The following is a 19,884-nucleotide window of genomic DNA, read 5'->3' on the forward strand; positions in this document are numbered from 1 at the left end:
GTATGTACTGTTACATATTTTTTTATTTAAGTTACATTTTCACAGCAGGACTTTTATTTACAAGGGGACATTTGTAGCAATATTGCTACTAAGTAAAATAAAATTGATAAGAATACATTTGAGTTTTTCTCCTCTGAAAATGTCTGTGTTGCTCCACATTTAACCATGTGTTTTAATTCAAGAAGAAACTCAATTTAATTCTATTTTTATAGAAAATTACTTCTGCTCAAGATAGTCCAGAATTAGCATTTTGCAACCAGTCAACATCAATATTGATTTCAGATCTATATTACTGATCTTAGATGGATAGGTCTGACAACGAGACACTTCATAATAAATAGGACCTATGTTTCCCTCATAGATTAATAATGTATAATTAAAAACATGTATGAGCCTGGTTTGCACAGAGTTAATTAATTATCAATGTTCCATGTAGATATATTTGACCTTCACTTATAAGTGAAGTAAAAAAAAAAAAGAATGTCATGCTCCATAATGAATGACAAAACATTTTTATTTTTCCACCAACTTTATTATACAAATTCTGTGTAAGTCACTGTCGTATCCAAGGGGATCAAATGCATCAAGCAATAACAAAAGGGTTGTTTTGTAATTTGTAGGCATGAAATTAAATCCATGAATTTCATTACTGGACATTGTCCCAGATCGTACAATTCACTGTAAGCAATGCTTTACATTTCAGGTGGCCATGAACCATCCCCACTCTAAATGAATCCATCGTGGTAAAAACACACACCATATTCATTCATTTCTTTCTGATCTCGCCTGTGTATTAGTTCTCAGTTGTGAAAAAAGAAATCACCCCTGTAGCCATGTAGGAGGCTACAACAATAGAAAGACAACAAAAATGCTATGAGTTTGGCACTGTACAATTCAATAAATACTAACACATAGTTTGCGGAATCCTCAAATTAATGTCGAAGAGATCACTCAAAATATTCTGATTGTACTAGCTATACAAAATACGATACTTGCACAAATTAGATTAACCATTTATAAAAGTGTGACGATGAGTCTCGATGGATATGGCTTGTGAGATATTACAGACTTTGCTACAGACCTTTTTGTGGCTCTATTAAAAAATCTAAAACTACTTTATGTCATCTGTCCTAATTCCCTGAAAAAGACACTGCGCTCAAAGGTTTCCGTCAGACCTCAGGTTTTTCTCCCAAGGTTTATAGTAAACATTCAACCGAACACACATACATTATGGCATCAAGGTTTTTTTTGTGTGAACAACCCATAACAAGTGGATGGGTCAGGCGGCTGCAGAAGAGACAAGGGACTGTCTCTCCCCTGGTGGCGTTACTAACGTCCGGCCTGTCCCAGACGCCTCTGCCCCTCACAGGCTGTTAAAACACTGTCATACGTTCAGAAGGCTGCAGATTATTTCAATCGATGTGTTTTGTAACCAGTGTGGAAACCGATGAGTTATCACTTGAGATCAAGGAGTCATAAGGCCGATGTCTAGACACAGTACATACAGCTGGAGAAACTGGCCATAGAAGCATGGGTGACCTTAAAATCCGGGCATACTGTAAAATGCCTCTCAATGAAATGGAGCTGGCATGCATCAAGATTTAGAACGTGGTTTTTTTTTTTAGACTTGAATTTATGACCAGATGTATGAAAAAACTAGTCATGAGAACGCTAGTTATATCTAAAAACAATAAACACTTAAATCCCACCAAGTAAAAGAACATCACACCATAAGATAATTGTTAATAATAACCATAACAGTTATAATAATTATTAATAATAACACTCCATCATATTCAGAACAACTACATTTAGCACTGTGTATAGGAAGATTGTCCGAATGAAGTCTGTCTTTGTGTTGATCAGCGTTTAAATCTCTGGACCCCTCCACCGAGCAGGGACACGTTCCTCCTTTGATCTGTGTAATTCCCTGTGACTTCTGTCGATTAAAGAAAACTCCTCCGCTCTCAGTGCAACCTCTCGATGCGCTGATCAGTCTCACCTCCAGCCGTGCTCGTACAGAATGTAAACCTCAAGGACACGATACAAAGCAGGTCTTCGTATCTGGTGCAAATATCAGGGGGGGGGTGGATTTGTGCAAAGTTTTGTCTCCGTCTCTCTCTTTGAACTGTGCTTTGATTGCTCTTGTTTTTTGTACACATTAATACTCAATACATCATGACGATATCAACACGAAATCAAGAGAAAGAGATAGCATCTTATATGGACCACAGATATCACATACTACAGTATATAGGATAGGATAGCCCTTAGTATTGATAAGCGTCGTTATTGATGTTTTTTTTGTGTTATTTTTTTTTTTACTCTTTTCTCGTTTTAAACTCGTTCTGGCTGAAGTGCGTTATGATACAGCGAGGTCCTCGTCTGGAGGAATGGGAGGGGCTTCCTAACCACCCGAGGGTCTCATGGCTGCAGGAGCCACGCAGGAGGAGACGGCCTCGGCTCGCCCTCTCTCCTGACTCAGAGGTTTGTTTGTGTGGTTTGCTTTCGGCTCACTCAGAAGCCGATCCTTTGACTGTAAAAAATATCACTGACTCGTATAATTTGTCACCTGGTGAGAAGACTAAAGTGGTGATTGTCAGACCAGCTTCTTCTGTGGTATTCTCGTTGTATCTCCATAAATGGCTTTGAAGGACAGTTGTGTAAGTGCAACCCCTGCGTCATGGTCTATTCACTTGTGCTCTGTGGAAAAAACCTTTGCTCCTCAACCTACATTTAAGCAAGTTGCCCTTTTATTGGTAAACTGAACTCGTCATTCTGTTTTGTAATCTCTTGACTCGTGTGTGTTAACGTCAAGTTTTTGTATAAATATGAATATTCTGTCTGATGGCTCTTTATCATTTGGTAGCCCACTGGTCTTACAGGTTGGGAAACACTGATGGGACAACTTACCCATAACGTAGTGTAACATCATCTTACACTTGGGCAGTGTAACAGTGATCAGAGTGTGAGGTCCTCTGGGGTTTCGTTTTAAGGTCACATGGAAAACTAGGCAACCCAGGCGTCAGATTGGTAGTGTGGGAACGTCGGCAGTTCAGATCGGGCGCAGAGTCCCGCCAGTGGCGTCAGGCTGCTGGGTCCCAGTCGGTAAACAGCCGCCACCTTGTCCGCTTGTTTACAGAGGAAGCAACATAAAAGCAGTTCTGTCTCCCTGTGTCCGGACAAGGTTGGTTGAGCAGAGTCTCAGATCTCAAAAAAAAAAGGAAAAAGAACCTCACCAGGCACACGGTTCATTCAGACTCATCTGGTCCACGAGGCTCTTTACCTGTGAGATTCAGTTCAAACGAAAATCATAGATGGCGAGGGCTGGGCGGGTTGACAGTCGAGCAGGTGATTGGCTCAATTCTCGATGAATTTCTATGACACAATATTTCCACGTGGTGCTTCTCTTCATCAACCTCTTTTTTTATGTCATCTGGTTCCCTATCTAATATGGCTCCTGAGTACTTCTTGAAAAACATATATATATTTATATATATATATATATATATATATAAACAAAGCATGAACGACACGTCTATTGGTTTTGTTTCTCCCTTCTCGTCAGTCTCTCTACAAGTAATGGCACCGCTGTATATGGCAATATGGCAAATTCTGTTACAAAATATGGCTGATGTAGGCTATCACATAACTGGAACAGAGATTCCCCAGCTAGATTTTTAATTAAGTAATCATATTTAAGCTATTTAATTACAAGATAACACTAATTTGAATAGCCTAAACACATTATACTGTTACTATACTCTATACTTCTAGTTGTTTTTCTTGTTGTCGTATATCTAGTAGTTAAATGCAGGAAGGTGATCTATTCCCATGCCTTACATGAGGGGTAAACTCCACATTAGGCCCGCCCCCTCACACCGTCACCTCGTTTTTACTCCCTGTCCTGATCCCCTGACTGCCTCCCCCACTTCCTCCTGACCCCCCGCCGCCCCCACCCGGGATGAAATGTAGCTGCTCGATGGTGTTCTGCCTTTTTGCTGCAAACGCCATCCTCCTGGCGCTGTGGCCCCCTAGTGTTCCCGTTCCCATGACCACCCCCGCCCCGGGCGTCTCCCCTGCCCAGCCCATGCCCCCGCTCATGTGGCCCGTCATCGGCGCGTTCCTCTCCTGCTCTCTGCCGGACGTCGGGTGAGAGTTCATCTTGATCATGTGGTGCCGGTCCAGGGAGGGTGTGGCGCAGACGTTCTGCTGGGACTGGGCCTTCTGCTGGCGAGGCAGCGTGGGGACGTTCCCCCCCGTGTGGGCGTATGGATCCCCAACACCCATACCACCAACCCCCATCCTGTCTTCCAGGTGGTCTGGTGACATGAGCAGCCGCTCCTGTCTATCCTGTCTCTCCTGCCGGTCCTGGGCCTTGCGGGTGAGGGTCTGTGTGTTTGAGTTCTTATTGGAGGCCACCATGGCTTTGTAATACTGGTGTTGCTGGTTCTTGGACAGCCGGGACAGAGTCCCTGTGTTACCAGGGACGTCACCCATGTTGAGCAGCTGATCACTGGACTTTACTTTTCTTGGGTGTTTGGACAGAGTATCGTAGTTGGAGTTGATGTACTGTGGTTCTGGGGGATCCAAGGGGTAAGGATTGGGGGTAGGTGAGGCAGGCATACCAGATGGCGGCGGTGGGATCCATGGGCGAGCTGCATGCCTGGGGAGGGTTCCTCTTCCACCTAGGGTGTAGTCTCCCCCCCAGTGGAGGTGATGCTGGGAGGACTGGAGGGCCGGCTGGGCTGTATGAGGCCGGCGCTTGGTGGTGCAGTAACCAGACGAGTACTCATCAAGACCTTTTTCTGGAAACCAAACAAAACCAGAGTAAATAGAATCAGCAGATCATTTACGAATCCTGCACTTAATGCCACAGTGTCACCGTTCTCCAGTGCTCATCCGACAACAACAAGGGAGCGGGGGGGCAGACATGCTGGAACATTTGTCCTTGTTTCTCAAAATGAAGGAACTCACCGAGGCGTTTGAGCGAGGAGTATCTGTTGAGCTCTGGCTTGGTGGCGCTCTCATAGGAGGGAGGCAGCTGAGCCAGGTTGTGCAGGGAGTGGTGGAAGGACGGCTGGGATTTGGTGTTGTTGTGTTTACTGGAGAGCAGGGTGCCCCCAGCTGCCAGCTGAGCATTGTTCATCCGCGGGGTGCGCTCTACGGAGACCACAGGGAGAAAACCGCTGTGTGTTAAATGAGCTTCGCCCCCTCTGGATATAAAGTCCCCTGCACGTAGCAGCGTGTGTGAATCTGCTAACATTCACTGGAAAAACACAGATTTTTAACTCTCGCTTTCAAATCTTACACAAGCAACCAAAGCTAAGACAATCGTGATTACTGTTGGGATGAATGAGAGCTTAAGACGAACCTGAATTAAAGTAAATGAAGCATTGTGGTGATAACATGTCATTTATTCGGGTGCCAGGCTTTCAGCAGCTGCCTTACCGATCGTTGCGGTGTGTTTGGGACTGGAGCCTGACGATTGGATGAAATTGTGCTGCAAATTGCCCACTGCAAGAAGAGAAGAACAGAAGGTAATCAGCTCGCAAAATGGATGGCAGGCAGTTTCAAGCTAATATGGTATTTTAGCCTTAAAGATTACGGCAGTTGTGCGTTCGCCTGTATCACCTTACCTACATATAAGGCTTATAATTAATAAACATTTCTGTCTCCTTCGCCTTGTACTTGAATTCTGGTGTGGAGAGTTAGGAGAAATACTGAGGATACAGATCTCTATTTATTAAATACCACCTTCGAGGATACTTATTTTCCTTGTCTCAAAAATATCTTAGAGATGAGACAAACACACACACAAAATTCCTCTGCATACAAAGGATGCATTGACAAAAGCTCTGATTGTGCGTCAGATTGTGCTATTCACTGTGCTGTATGCTGTGAAAAGCCCTGCACCCTCACATCTGTTGTCCTTGGTGGGAAGTCCTGGGGCATAAAGATTTTTTGGAGCTCTCCCCAGCGTCCCATGTCCGTCCCCCACAGTCAGAGCCACGCTGTTGTTCCTCTCATCCTGCTGAACCGGACTGGACTGGTGCCGCAACATGTCCACCAGGGCTCTGGTGGTAAAACAAACAAAGACAAGAAGGAAACGTGAGATTAAACTTGACAAAACTTGCCTGGATGTGATATCAAATCAGTTTCTACCAACATTATGAAACCATTGTAATTTATGATTTAAGACTAGGATCATTTTGTGGTTGATTAGTTTTTTTCAATATCTTATTTTGGACATGAGATCGTTTTTTATTTGATCGGCGAAAGCTCAATCATATTCATGAGAGGATAAAGGCAAAATAATAAAGACTTTATTTATTTTAGAGTGTTAAAATAAATTTATTTTAAAGTATTAAAATAAATAAAGTCTTTGTTATTTTAATTATTTAATTTCTAAACAAACATCTTCAATTTTCCAATAACATGATGCATTTGATTTAAACAGGAATCAGCCATTATCTTTTTTACAATCAACCTGCTCATAGTCTGAAATATGAATTTGTCTAAAATTATAAAACTGTTTCTTAAAAATATTTATAATAATATTATTTTAGTGATTCAAGAATAGTCCACCACTACATATTGTTCTACTGTCATGGTCCTCCACCGGCCAATAAAAAAGGAACTTACATACGTACAAAAATGCTCACATATATTGTCATATTTATAGGATAACAAACCCAGAGGAAATGAAAACAGCAGCAGCCCCTCAATGAAGATCAAATATGTTTTAACTGATGATTAACAACATGATTCGGAGCCCAGAATGAATCTAGTCCATTTATGGAGACCTAAAAACCTCATTTCATTACAGTCTTCACGTATGGAATGAAAGAAACCTCACCTGGGCATGTTGAGGTCCCTCTGGTTGGCCTCCTGTTGCACCTTGTTGAAAACCACCTTGATGCCCACAGCGACCGCCACCATGAACACGATCACGCCGCCGATGACGAAGCCGGTGTTGTGGCTCTGTTGCTTCAGCGGATCGAAGTCTGGGTCGGGACCTAGTTCATCTGTTAAATCCATGGTGTCTGTCTGTGGCTTGGCCCAGTCTGGAGAGTCATAGTTTCGACAGCTGGCCTGGTCCAGTTGTCGGCTACGCTCTGGACAGCAGAACCGGTAGTGGCAGGTTCCACAGCAGACGACGAAGCTGTCCTTGGAGCAGTTGAAGGCGGTGTCAAAGTGTCCCATCACGTCGTAATACCCCCGACATACATCCATCCATCCATCCATCAGCTGTGGTCGAGGGTGCGGTATCAGGGCTGCGCCTAAAGGAGGAGCAAGGGCGTTCTTCGCTGTAGTGACAGTCTTGGGTAACATGACCTGGGGCAGGGGCCTTGGAGGCGCCTCGAGAACTCCCTCTGAGGTCTCTGGAAATGTCTCAGCCGTTTTGGTCCTGCCTTGGAGAGCAGCTGGCCTGAGATTGGCCTGGATGGCGAGGAGCAGGAGCGAGGGGCCAGGGCCCCTCATGGGCTTCTCTGTGAACGGCCTGCCTGAGGGGTCTGTGTGCTCAGGAGGGAAGGACGGAGAGGTCTCCGCAACAGTGGTAATTGGAGCAGTAAGGAGGGAGAGCAGGGAGACAGCGAGGACTCGGAGATTGGTGGTGGGCGTCATTTTTACATGACTAAGAGATCTATTTTCTGTTGTTGAGTCAATGCAGTTACAACGCTGTATCCGCTTGTGCAGCTTAACCAACTAGAATGCCATGTGAAATATTCAGGAAGCATGCACAACCTTCTGAATATTGATTGCGTATCAGTAGTTTCATTCAGTGAGGTTCCGATGAGAAATTTGAAAAAAAAGTGGTTTTGTTTTGGCGGAGTGTTTATATTATGTAATAGGAGAATAGGCCAGGAGAAGTACAAAATGGAACACTATCAAAACCAGTTCGTAGGAACAGTTGAATTAAAACTGTTTTAATTTACTGCTAGAAAGGAACTGTGTAATGACTTCATCAGGAGCACCTCTCGAGTCCACAGCACTAAAATGGATGCAGCTCTGTAAAGACGACAAGCTGAAGACACAACTCGTCATGCTTTTAGTCTGTAACGTCTTCTTCTGCACGTCCCACTGAGCAACACGACATGTATCTGACGCTCTGTGCTGAATGGAAATATATCTTGTGAGCACAAAGCCCAGTAGAAATCACTAGCAAGTATTTTTTAATAAAATATGGCAGTCCCATACATTCCTGTGCTGACTGTGGCACTTCCACAATAGTCTATGGCCGGTGCTTTTTCAAATGTAAACAGTTAAATCTATTTTGTTCACTCCTGGATGACTATTCCAGTTCGGCACTGCATACATTCAGAATTAGCACTTGTTTAAGATGTGAGGGATAATTTTCTGGAAAAATGAATCTACAACTCTTCTCATACATTTTTTAGCATTGTAAACAATCGAATTGAAATAGAACCGGCTGCACCGCTGTCCATTAATGGTGCCTGGTTTCTCTTTAGCAGGGACGTATCTCCTTGTTCGCCTCTTCTGAGCACATCTATAGATACACTGTGTACTTTATCTCAATCTTTTCTATTGTCGGATTAATGTGCATCCGTACTCGCCTGGCACATAGTGTTACTGTGATTGGGACGGGGGTGATAATGAGCCAGGCTCAGCTTAGGTGCTAGAAGACTGTAACAACTGAAAATCAGGAGTAAGCATAAACCAAGGGAACGGTTCCCGGCCTGTGAAGCACATTGCAAAACGAGGCAGATGTCGCTGGTTTTTAAACGCTCTGCATTCAGCTCTTAGGCACAAAATCACTCATCAGATATGAACTGAATGGCAGAGAGCATCTCCGTGTGACATGTCTCTTTAAGTAAAAATTATTCTTGATTTGTCTCAGAGGTTGAAAGAATATCACTTTTGTTGAGAAATATGTAAATGGGTGAAGTGATTGTGTTGGAGGTGTTGGCAATAATAGACAGAGGCAGATCTGTCTCCCACAGCAATTATAATTATATGTAATTATCAAAAACGTCCCTATCTGTAGCAGAGAGTGTAGGCACAGATGGGGGAGACAGAATGCTCAAATCACCGAGGGCTCCACTTGTTTCAGTTACATGCTCCTCTAACCTTCGGAGGAGAGTTCAGCGGAGGAAAAAACGAGAGACTCAAAGCAGCAGTTCTCCTACTGACTAATGTTCCCGAGAGGAGAACTTGTCTTCTTCTCGACTCGAAACGTTCTGCTTGATCTCCGGAGCCAAACCTGGTATGTGTTGTCCGAGTGTCCAACTGCAACACAAACGAGAGACGTGATTAGAAAGAAGCTCGGCCACCTCTTCTCCTCACACACACCTGTTTGTATGTGCACACGCCACTGTCATTTTGTATTAATTGCATTATGTGCGTTTGTGCATTGTGGGTGTGATAGTGTGTGTTAGTGTGTGTGTGTGTGTGTTTGGCTGCAGGAGGAACACCCTCCTGAAAAGCCAGCGATGGAGAAAGGGAGAGAGAAAGGGAGCAGAGGGATAAATGCAGGGTAGGGATTTAAATGAGCAAAGAGATTGTGGCGAGCGGGGAAGAGCCAGAGGTATAGATGCAGAGACGACCGTGAGTGGGAGGGCGGTGAGTGGGTGGCACAGAATCAAGTACATTTCTCCCAGCACTTACCAATACAACATAGCACATCACACAAACAGCACCACTAAACAGATCTGCAAATACAGTGCGTGCCACACACAGAAAGAGTGCTAATCAGGGGCTGCTGTTAGAACACTTAGAGAGGGAGAATATGAAACTGTACAAAAGCTGTGTGTGTGTGTGTGTGTGTGTGTGTGTGTGTGTGTGTGTGTGTGTGTGTGTGTGTGTGTGCGGGACTATAGTAGACATTCTGTAAACCTCCTTGTAGTCAGCCTCTGCCTCCCCTTTTATTCCTCTTGCTCCCTCCTTCTCCTCTTTCTCCCTCGTTCTGCCTTTCTCTCATTCTCAGATTCTGTGCGTGGGTTGAGGCAGCTAACTCTCTCAGAATAGCAATGCAGCTCTGTCTCTGTGTGTGTGTGAGTGAAAGCGACAGTGAAAGAGAAGGGAGGCAGAATCCAATCTACACCCATTAACCAGAACCGGATTCTCAAATTCACATCTGCCCCGTCTCCTGCTCGATGAGATGACACTGACGGCTTTACGCTGTCATCTTCCAGCCCTGCTCAACTTCCATCTTTTTCCTCTTTTTTTTTTTTTTTTTGCTCTGACTCACTTCACTACATGAGGATTTTCTGGACAAATATCCAAACCATCGTAAATCCCCCCCCAACAAATGTGCAGTTTCAATGCAAATTCATCTGAGCAACATTTCAATTATTGCATTCCCGTCATTCTGCGATCAAAAGCCTCAAAAGTCTAATTTCACATCTTTGCAGCAACAAGACTCAACAAAGGCAGCAAAATGTTCTTGTAACTATCCCTGAGCGTGCTGATGAGGACACACGCACTCACAGACACACACTCACACACTAAGACACAGAGAGAGAGAGAGAGAGAGAGAGAGAGAGAGAGAGAGAGAGAGAGAGGAGAGAGAGAGAGAGAGAGAGAGAGAGAGAGATGTGAAGATGCATTCCTGAGTTACATGGCCACTGGAGGGAGGACAAAACCATTTTCCAAAACATTTCCTGGCATTGTGCAGGAGCAATTGTGCGTGTGTGTTTGTGTGTGTGTGTGTGTGTGTGTGTGTGTGTGTCTGTGTGTGCGTGTGTGTGCGTGTGTGTGCGTGTGCGTGTGTGATGTGAGCAGTGCACGAAGCAAAGCGGCGGCGTTAGTTTGGCTTCAGCATCTGTGCAGACGGCTGAGCATGCGACCACTTCAACAGGTGTTTGTTATAGATATGAAACAAAATGGCTTCTTTTTTTAAATGATGTGATTCGGTGGGGGAAATACAATTTGAATAGAAACGACTGAAAACACAGAATGGGGGTGAAAGCAGCAGCCGTCAGTCAAATAAACGCTGCGCAGTGACTTTGCATCAGCCCGGAGATGTTGCGCATCGGCTCCTCACGCCACTGCACAATCCTCCCTACACTTAATAAGTTGCAATGAACAAGCATGCGGGTTATGGACAAGACGTGCTTGTTTCAGAGAGTGCGTGGGTGTATCCGTGCCGGTATGTGTGTGTGTGTGTGTGTGTGTCCGGCTGGATGCGTCTCCGTGCGCGTATGTGTTATCTTAATATCAATATGTTCCTAATGTCGCAGTGTGCTGGCATTTGTCGATCAAAGTGATGAAAAACATGTCTGCCACTGCATTTGTGTCGGTGTGTGTGTGTGTGCGCGCGTGTGTGTGGATGTTTCTGTGGCGCAGCTTTCATCCAAATGTTTTGTTTGACATCCTCCTGGCTCCGTTTAAAACAGATGCCAAACTGGGGATTTCTACCGCGCGCAAAAAACGCACAGCGAAGGAAATAAAAGCCGTGTGCGTGATATTCAGTGATCGATGGTGCGTTAAGAGAAGGTGCATTAAATGTCGTGTCTTACCTGTGCGTTGCTCTGGGGGTCTGATGCTGGAGAGCAGCGCTGGGAGAGCCTGCGCACTGTATCTCTGTCAGATGGCAGCCTGTTATTGTGGCGCGAGCTGATCAGGACAGCTTGAACTGTTGCCGGAGCTGACGCCTGCTTCGAATGCTTCTTTTTGAAAAGGAAAAGGGAAAACAGCCGCGCTGCAGATCTCAATCGTTCTTCATCTGTTTCCATCCGGTTTCTGATAATCCATTGTTATAGAGAAGAAAAATAAAAGGCGAGCAGAAAAGAAAGAAGGAAAGAGAGAGAGAGAGAGATGAGAGAGTCAGTGCCCGTAGAGATGTTCTGAGGCTGGTCTGATGCATGTGACAAAGGCAATTCAATGGGAAAAAAATCCCGTCAAGTTACCGCCTGTGTCCTGGAGAAGACGCAGCAGCAGCAGTTCAGATGTTCCAAATCTTAAAAGTGGAAAAAAAAGAAACGTCTCTCAAGCTTCAACTTTCTCCTTTTCTCTACTACTACTGACCGCGGCTGCTTCCCTCCATCACTTCCTTTACACCACCTGAAACTGCGCCTGGACCTCACCGGGGTCCGTCAGCCGAGGAGCGCTGTGATTGGTCGCTCGCTCTGGTGCTGATGAGAGTCTCCAGCTCCGCGACGCTGCAGCTGCTGCTGATGATCATTAGGACCATTCAACTGGTGGCGTTCATATCTATTCTCTCATTAGGTGAATAGCCCCGGTGGAGTTGGATTGCATTTTCACAGGCTCTGGTACGAGAAGACAAATATCGCTCAATGATTTGCCTCCTGTTCTTTATGGAGAGTAAAAGACAGGGATGAGACAGAAGTAAAGAAAACAAAAAAACTTCCTCTTGTATTGTGTTATTAGTAAATTGAAGACCCTAGGAGATACACACAAACACACACACACAAACTGAGCGAGAGTTGAAAAAAAGGAGCGACACCGAGAGACACGGTTGCCACAGCAACTGTGTCATTATGTTGGTGGCAATTATGAAAGCGATGAAAACGGAGAGGAGAAGCGGATTGGAGCAAACGCTTTGACACTGGAGCGTGAACGAAACTGTCAATTAGAGACGGGCCCACATTGGCAATTCAGAAATCTCTTTAAGTTTGGGAACTGGCTGAGCCTCACACCGTGGAGCGAGAGGTAAAATGTGATGTTTGTAAAAAAAAAAAAGGGGGATTTAGTTTGGCACATGAGTGCTCAGCACATGAGTGAAACCAGGTTTGGGATTCTCTGTAAATTGTAACTCTAAGCATTCTGTTTACATGAAATCAGTGACACACAAGGATGAATCACAATAATCCCAATTAGGTGTGCGTGACACAGGAAAGCACAGCATATGTTTCCTGATGGCCTTCATCTGACGCACACGCTGCATCAACTGGGGTGTGTTTGAGGCTGTAATGGCAACCTGCGTGAACCAGCACTGTGAGAGAGGCCTATGACATCAGCTTTTTTTCTGAGGGATGAGAGTGTGCTGGCGAACACCTGAGCAAAATGCTTCAATTAACACAAACCACGGTTCAGAGCCAAACAGAATCCTCCCTGAAAATGGGTTCACAAAATGAGCCTGCATCAGTACGGGAAGGACTTAGGACTCTCACGTGGAGATTCAACAGCTACCTGGAGCTGTGTGAAATCCCCCACTGCTTCAACTGCTCAACCACCATCCCCCACTCCCCAGGAGAACACTCCAACGCAGGGCTGCATGACGACAGACCTGTTGCCCTGACGTCTGTGGCCATGAAGTCCTTTAGACGACAGACGAGGGCCAACTCGACCAAACAGGCTGATATCAACGGCGGAAAAAGGATTAAAGGAGCTCCACCAGCCACCCACCAGGACTTGTTCTGGAGTTAGGAAACCAATCACAGATTCCTCACACCTTGCTAACTTTATTAGCTCCTTCCCTCTGGTTGGCACTACACACAGCACTTTACACTCTAACAAGACACAGGAGCAGTTTCTCTCCTCGTCCAGAGCTGACCTGAATCATCTGTTAATCCACAGCTGCTCTCGTATCTTCACAATGGTTGCACCCTCTAGATATACACCATCATTTCATTCCTATGGGTGCTGCTCATTATTGCTGTATATTGCTTGTACATAGTCTGCTTGAGTCACTAACAGATGAAACCAAATTCCTTGTGTTGACATACTTACCCAATATATCCGACGGTGACATTGGACCAAAGATTAATTAATAAACAGCGCAAGGGAAAATCTGTCTTTGCATTAATAGGGGAATTCAATGCCACTGAAAGGAGGCAAGAGTTTCCAAAGAGAATAGGTATAAAGGGTTCTGTGGAACCCCAGGAGTCTGAGACAGGCCTGATAATTACCTGCATGGCAAGCTGCTATTTCTACACAGGTGGGTGGGCAGCAGCCAGTCTGCAGCAGAGGTCAGCGGAGCCCTTCATTAGAAGCTCCGATGACGCTCCGCCGGGGGCACTTTCACTCACTGGTTTGCTGGGGTGGATGCAATTACTGGTTGGCTCATAATGGTTATTCCATCACTGCAGAACAGGAGACCACTATAAACAAAATGAAGTGCAATTGTACGTCACCGAGCACTAAACGCTTCACCCCATCTGATCTCAGGCTTTATACCAAAACACTCTCACCTCATCATCGCACATTGTCAACATAATCAAAGCAAAAATAAATGAGTAAACGAGTCATTTTTATTTCACTTCTCATATTTCAATGTTTTATTTATTTAAATAATTTAAAATGGACACAAAATATCCCGCCGACAGTCTGCACATTAACAGGAGTTTCAGAGGCACATTCTCCATCCACTTCAAGACAGCGCTTCAGTGTGTTTCCTTGGGAAATGTAGGCCCCGCATGCATTTAGATCAGAGAGAAAACCTGCCAGAGAAACCCTGCCGGTGCAACGGGTGGGGAGACAGTTTCTATCAAACGTGGAAGTTCTGCTACTGATGTATTCTCTGGTACCCACATGGCTGGTAGGAGAGCTGGGTATGTAAGAGCACATATTGCCTGGTAGGGGAAGCAGGGATGGCTCAAGTCACATCTCTGTGTTAATACAGAGAGTAGACGATTTTTATTTAATAAGATTTGTTTGTCAACCTACCCTGTTCCCCTACAGCCACTGATCTATGTCTTCACACACAACCACAAGACAGCTGAATATGGACGATGTCATATAAACAGCGTTTGAAAAATATTGGACAGTGAAACAGAGAAATAAAAAAAATTTAAAGGGCGTTGAGACTCCATAGCTTTACTTCATTTAGTTCAGTTATGAAAAATTCATTTTAAAAACACCTGACAATTTTGTGTGACATTAACAATTATGTCTCTCCCAATTCTGACTTCTTACATTATGTTAAAACATCTTCTACCATCCCTTCCTTTTGAGCTCAGTTTGAAAACCTGATTTAAATTGTAAGTAGCATCATGGCTTAGACTCAACAGTGGGCCTGGCTGAGCAGTACACAGTACTATCACAGCAGCGTTTATCAGGAAACACCTCTAAATAAAAGAGATTCTATCAAGTCTGAGGCAACATTAGCTTCACTTCATCAATGGCCAGACAATAGAGGCCATGTTTTACAAAGTGAAAATAATTACCTGTGTCATTCACTCATAAACCGGCCGAGGAAAACAAACAAATGATGGCATGATATCCTGAAAAGTCTATAGGAACAAGTATTTTTCATAATGTCTTCAAGTATGGAAATAATTAACCAACTTCAATATATTGCCAACAGGACAAAGTCGTGGCAAAACCAAGTGTAAGGTATGAGTACAAAGGGGAAAGATTGGACTGGTGGTAGAAAGAGTCAGAAAAAAGGAGAATCAAAACATCATTAGCACACTTCATATTTATATTTACACACTCTCGCAAACGCACGCACACTCACACATACACACACTGAGAATCTCGCTGAGGTATTAAAGTCGCCTCAATGCACGCTTTTTATCTGCTTTCTTTTTCCCTGCTACATTATTACTATTACTACTGTTATTGCTGGTGGTGGTACTGGCTCCGTTAGCTCCATTACCCAGCGTTGCTGGCACAGCTGCTGCACTGGGTCCTGCCCTCTTTGTGGGGTCACCTGCGTGCTTCTTTGGCTGTGGGCCATCATTGGGGTCCGGAGGAGCTCCAGATGTCCCGCCAGGCCCACTCATGGCGTGGATTTCTGTAAGCAGACGAGCACGGGACTCGTATTCTGCATAGTCCTCAAACAGCAAACGCCCGGCCTCTTCGTTCAGAGCCGATTCAGGGTTTGGATGGATGAGAAGACACTTGATCGTCTGTGGGAAACAAAAAGAGAAGATAAGAAATCGAAAATTGGAGGAAACAATGTTGATCCTCAGAACAATGAAGAGTGAATATTCATCTTACAAGTAAGACGTGTCTGATGCCAAGTTCTGCCTTCCAGTCCCTTTTCAACACGTTGACACAGATCTCTCCCTTGTGACCGACATTGGGATGAAAAATCTTGGTCAGGAAATACCCCTTGGGTGGAACCGCAGGGAAGTCCTTCCCAAGGACCAGACGCATTCGGAAAATGCCACCAGCAAATGGAGTTCCCTCTGTCAAAGCATAAAGAATTCATCAAATGAACAATATGTCAAGACTGTGCCAAACGTGCTCGATTAAAAAGAAAGAGGGCCAGAAAGCTGCAATCGAGTTGACTCACACAAAAAGGAAAACGTTATATCCAAGTCAGTCGTGGATCATTTAGTTGAAACTTCTCGACTTTATTATAATCCATTTCAGTTCTGATGAAAACGTACACTCTAATAAAAACGTGACCTTATGAAATGTACTCCACTGCCACTTGAAAATAATGAATACATTACCTGCAATAGCTTATAAGTGTATTGTCCTGGGACAGAGGAAAGCAATATGAGGAGTTAATAAAATGTGGACAATTGTCAGGCTCTTCAAGGCCTGCTTAACAATAACAAGGTCTGAAACAATGAGCTCATAGCCCCCGTACACACCTGCTATTAACATTTTCCCTTAGAGATACCATCACAAGTGGCCAGCGTTAAGTACGCGTGTTCACACCTGGTATTAAAATACGTCCTGGAGGCATCTCCTGTGACCACATCTCACTTCTCGGCTCTACATGCAAATGAACACTTACTTGTGTTAAGACCAAAGTGTTGTTTTGTGATGTTTGTCCCGAGCAGCTGTTGTTGTTGTTGAGGATTTTTTGAACATCCTGACACATTACATCAGTACAGCACCATTAGGAGAACAGTGCCTGTCTAATTCCACACATTCTCTGTTCTCTGAGCAATACCCAAGGTTAGGTTATAGATAAAGGGCCAACTAGCAGCACATTGTAGAATCTGCACTCATGGACTTTCGCATCTAATTCAGATGCCCCAGACACACAGGCATCAACTTAATTTCTTTTGCATATTACACCAGTGGCAAGCATAAGCTCACAACATGATTTAGGAATGCATACTTTATGCTCAAGTTTCCAATAGGATGCAAACACCTACATGTAACATAGTGTTACAGCAATTTTAGGCTTTCATGGATGAACTGTTGGCTGGCACAAGGGGAGGGAGATATATTGGGATACTGTGTGAGACATCTTCAAGCTTGGAGTTGACAATTGCTCATGTCACTCTGTTGGTCTTTGATTATTGTTCCAAACTAACAGAATGATTACTTACTCCATGTTCCGACAGCAGACTTTGAATCATATGTCTATCATTGGAGGTTTGTCCTGTTAAGGCTGTAAATGCTCCTTCTCATTTTTCTTGAAATTGAATACTTTATAGATTGTCATGAGTAAAATGTCTTTTAAATAAGAACACACAGTAGTTTGTAGAGCAGTTGCACATACAAAAATATAAATGTGTTTCTCTGATGCGTTTAGGCAGACACAGGGTGTCAGTAGTTTATTCTACTGGTTTCTGATACTTGAAGGTCGGGGCATCAGATGACAAAAGTCCTTCATCTGTTTATAAGTAGGCTATAATTAAATATGTATAGACATAGAAAGTGACAGTGACTGTAGAGTGTAAAATAAAAGTCGGATAGAAACATTTTAATGTCTGGCCATTGACACATTAAAGAATTCCCTGGCATTTATGGAAAACTCTAAACATTACTAGGTAACAGCCAATATTATCTGGAATTTCAAAACCTGTATTTTTAGGATTCATTCACTGCTGCACGCAATTCGTCTTTAATTTCCACATGATCATTTTCACTGGCTTTGCAATGGGATGTTACGTTGTAGCTAACCTATATCTTAAAGCAGGCACTGGCTGACGAGGACAAGAAAACAGTAGCAGTAATGGAAAGATCAGGAGTAGCCAATTCCCAATGTCCTCCACAATGTTTTTTCTATATGTAGATTCAGTAAGCACCACCCAACACAGAAAACCCATCACTGTGTAATCCTCACCTGGTCCTTCTATGGCTGTGTGCAGTTCAGTTATATCTTCATCGCTCGGATAGATCTTTATACCCTCGGGGGGGTCCGCAGCTAAGGCTGAAACCTCTTTGTAAACCAAGCGGAGAATATGAGGCGGCAAATTCTCCACATTGGAGTTCTGGAGAGAAACAAACACGCATCAGGTTAAGAACACATAACAACATAGGGCTTCAACAAACGGAAAAACTATGAGCCAGGGATGTTGTAATAATAAAAGTTTCACTAATACAAATGGAAGTTATATGCGGATAAAAGGTTGGTTTAGTTTCCTTCAGATAGGCAACTTGTTTGGCACCTGCGATTTGACTTGTGCAATAATGCCACATCCAACTTGAGATAACATTGAAAACAGGTATTAGCTTGAATTATAAAGATAAATTGTGTTGATACTAACACAAAGCAGTGGGATCCCTTTTGATAATATCCACGATAACCTTACAGTGTACGCTTTCTTAAACAACGAAACAAGAATGAATGATCACTCTTATCTCCGTGTAACAAGAGAATAGACCCGGATCGCTTTAATGTGTGCTGCAAAGTTCTAGCTTTGAGGTTGTGACACCACATGTGTATCGTCACTTAGGTTTTAACATAAGACGATTAACGTGATTATCTGACATCTCTAATAATCATATCCCAATAATCCACTGTTTTACCGGAGCATTGGTGAAGATGTAACAGCCGTCCAGAGGGAACTTTACCTTAGCATTAGCAATGCTAGCCTTGCCCCGACCAGATAGAGTTAAAGCTACCTTGTGGGTTCTAAATAGGTGACATCGTCTTTATTGAATTCAATTGACTGGTTAAATTCGTCAAAAGCAGATAATGAATTTCAATAACGGCCACAGACTCCAGTGAATAGACAGAACCCCAAATTAAAAGCTTGACGGATGGCGACGGCTAAATAGCGGATCAAGCTAGCGGCTACTCTGGTTAGCCGTTAGCATTGAGCTCGGCTAGGTGTCTTACCATCTTTAAAAAGGACTTCTGTAGAGTCGGGGGTCTCCTGGTTGGTGAGAGGTCCGAGGCGTCTTTTCCTTTATAGCTTGAAAGTAAAATAATATCTTTGACGTCAACTTAGTCTCACTGGCTGCTGCTCTTTTCTTTTTTCCCGTTGACACAGGAACAAAAATACGATCCTCGGTTTAACCTACCAGCGACGACCAATGGGCTTCTTCCTGATGGCGGACGTTGCAGAGCTTAAGCCAATCACGATGCAGTGTTGTCCGTGCGTCACAGTTGAACAACACACTGTGTCGAGAACGAGGCGGATTCTGGTCAGCTATTGGTCTGTTTGAAAAACTCAGCTCCAGACCCCGCCCCCAGCAGCACTTAAACAATTGAAAGTAAAGTTGAAAGTACTACGTTTATGTTGCTTTAGTCAGAGTCTGTAAATTAGTAAATAATTTTACTATATGTCGTAGTTTCAACAGAAAGTAACTTTAGGCACATTTGAGTCATTTGCACATCACAATATGTCATTTACATTTATGTACAAATGTTTTTTGTACTTGCTTGTACGATCATCCTGTGTCACTGCACTTTACTTAATAACATTTCTATACCAACCACTACACTTAAAAGTGGATATAATGTACATACTTTTTCAATATTATTTGTATTATCTTGTCTACCTCATTCTGACCTGCTTGCTGCTGTAACAACTCAATTTCCCCGGTGTGCGAATCAATGAAGTTTTAATCTTATCTTCTCTTATCTTAAATACTATCAGAAAATGTAACTTAGGTGTCAGACTAACGACCACAATGCTGTTAAGCGGTACTGTGTGTTATTATGTTATATTATTGAATGATTACTATTCATGCATTCATTTCTTAGCTGCAATTTATTGTTGTTGCGGCCGGTTTAGACAGAGCTGTAGCAGTACAATGCTATTGAACCATACAACATGTATAGACTATGATTTTTTTTCTGTACTTTAATTTATT

At 43.6% G+C, this 19,884-nt stretch overlaps 2 protein-coding genes across 2 annotated transcripts; both read right to left on the reverse strand.

Moving 5' to 3' along the window:
- Positions 1 to 494: 494 nt before the first annotated feature.
- LOC128449081 (protein shisa-7) lies at positions 495 to 11,696 on the reverse strand. Its single transcript, XM_053432094.1, has 6 exons — positions 11,484 to 11,696; positions 6,860 to 9,252; positions 5,923 to 6,077; positions 5,452 to 5,517; positions 4,978 to 5,163; positions 495 to 4,808 (listed from the first exon to the last, which is right to left on the reverse strand). The coding sequence occupies exons 2-6, from the start codon at positions 7,627 to 7,629 to the stop codon at positions 3,877 to 3,879; spliced, it is 2,109 nt and encodes a 702-aa protein (XP_053288069.1). The 5' UTR covers positions 7,630 to 9,252; positions 11,484 to 11,696; the 3' UTR covers positions 495 to 3,876.
- A 2,490-nt stretch (positions 11,697 to 14,186) lies between these two features.
- Positions 14,187 to 19,107, reverse strand: ube2s (ubiquitin-conjugating enzyme E2S). Its single transcript, XM_053432127.1, has 4 exons — positions 18,905 to 19,107; positions 17,906 to 18,053; positions 15,871 to 16,061; positions 14,187 to 15,779 (listed from the first exon to the last, which is right to left on the reverse strand). The coding sequence occupies exons 1-4, from the start codon at positions 18,905 to 18,907 to the stop codon at positions 15,417 to 15,419; spliced, it is 705 nt and encodes a 234-aa protein (XP_053288102.1). The 5' UTR covers positions 18,908 to 19,107; the 3' UTR covers positions 14,187 to 15,416.
- Between the last annotated feature and the right edge of the window lie 777 nt (positions 19,108 to 19,884).

The sequence above is a fragment of the Pleuronectes platessa genome, chromosome 10 (assembly GCF_947347685.1).
Source record: "Pleuronectes platessa chromosome 10, fPlePla1.1, whole genome shotgun sequence".
Lineage (NCBI taxonomy): Eukaryota > Metazoa > Chordata > Actinopteri > Pleuronectiformes > Pleuronectidae > Pleuronectes > Pleuronectes platessa.

Excerpts from the sequence above, each read along its gene's own strand:
- ube2s (XM_053432127.1), bottom strand. Across the intron at positions 16,062-17,905 it reads CACAGCCATAGAAGGACCAG|AGGGAACTCCATTTGCTGGT; the intron begins GTGAGGATTACA and ends ATGCTTTGACAG. Across the intron at positions 15,780-15,870 it reads GCATCAGACACGTCTTACTT|ACGATCAAGTGTCTTCTCAT; the intron begins GTAAGATGAATA and ends TGTTTCCCACAG.
- LOC128449081 (XM_053432094.1), bottom strand. The coding sequence starts at position 7,629 with ATGACGCCCACCACCAATCTCCGAGTCCTCGCTGTCTCCCTGCTCTCC. Across the intron at positions 5,518-5,922 it reads TCCCACCAAGGACAACAGAT|TGGGCAATTTGCAGCACAAT; the intron begins GTGAGGGTGCAG and ends CTCTTCTTGCAG. Across the intron at positions 4,809-4,977 it reads CTCCTCGCTCAAACGCCTCG|AAAAAGGTCTTGATGAGTAC; the intron begins GTGAGTTCCTTC and ends TTTGGTTTCCAG.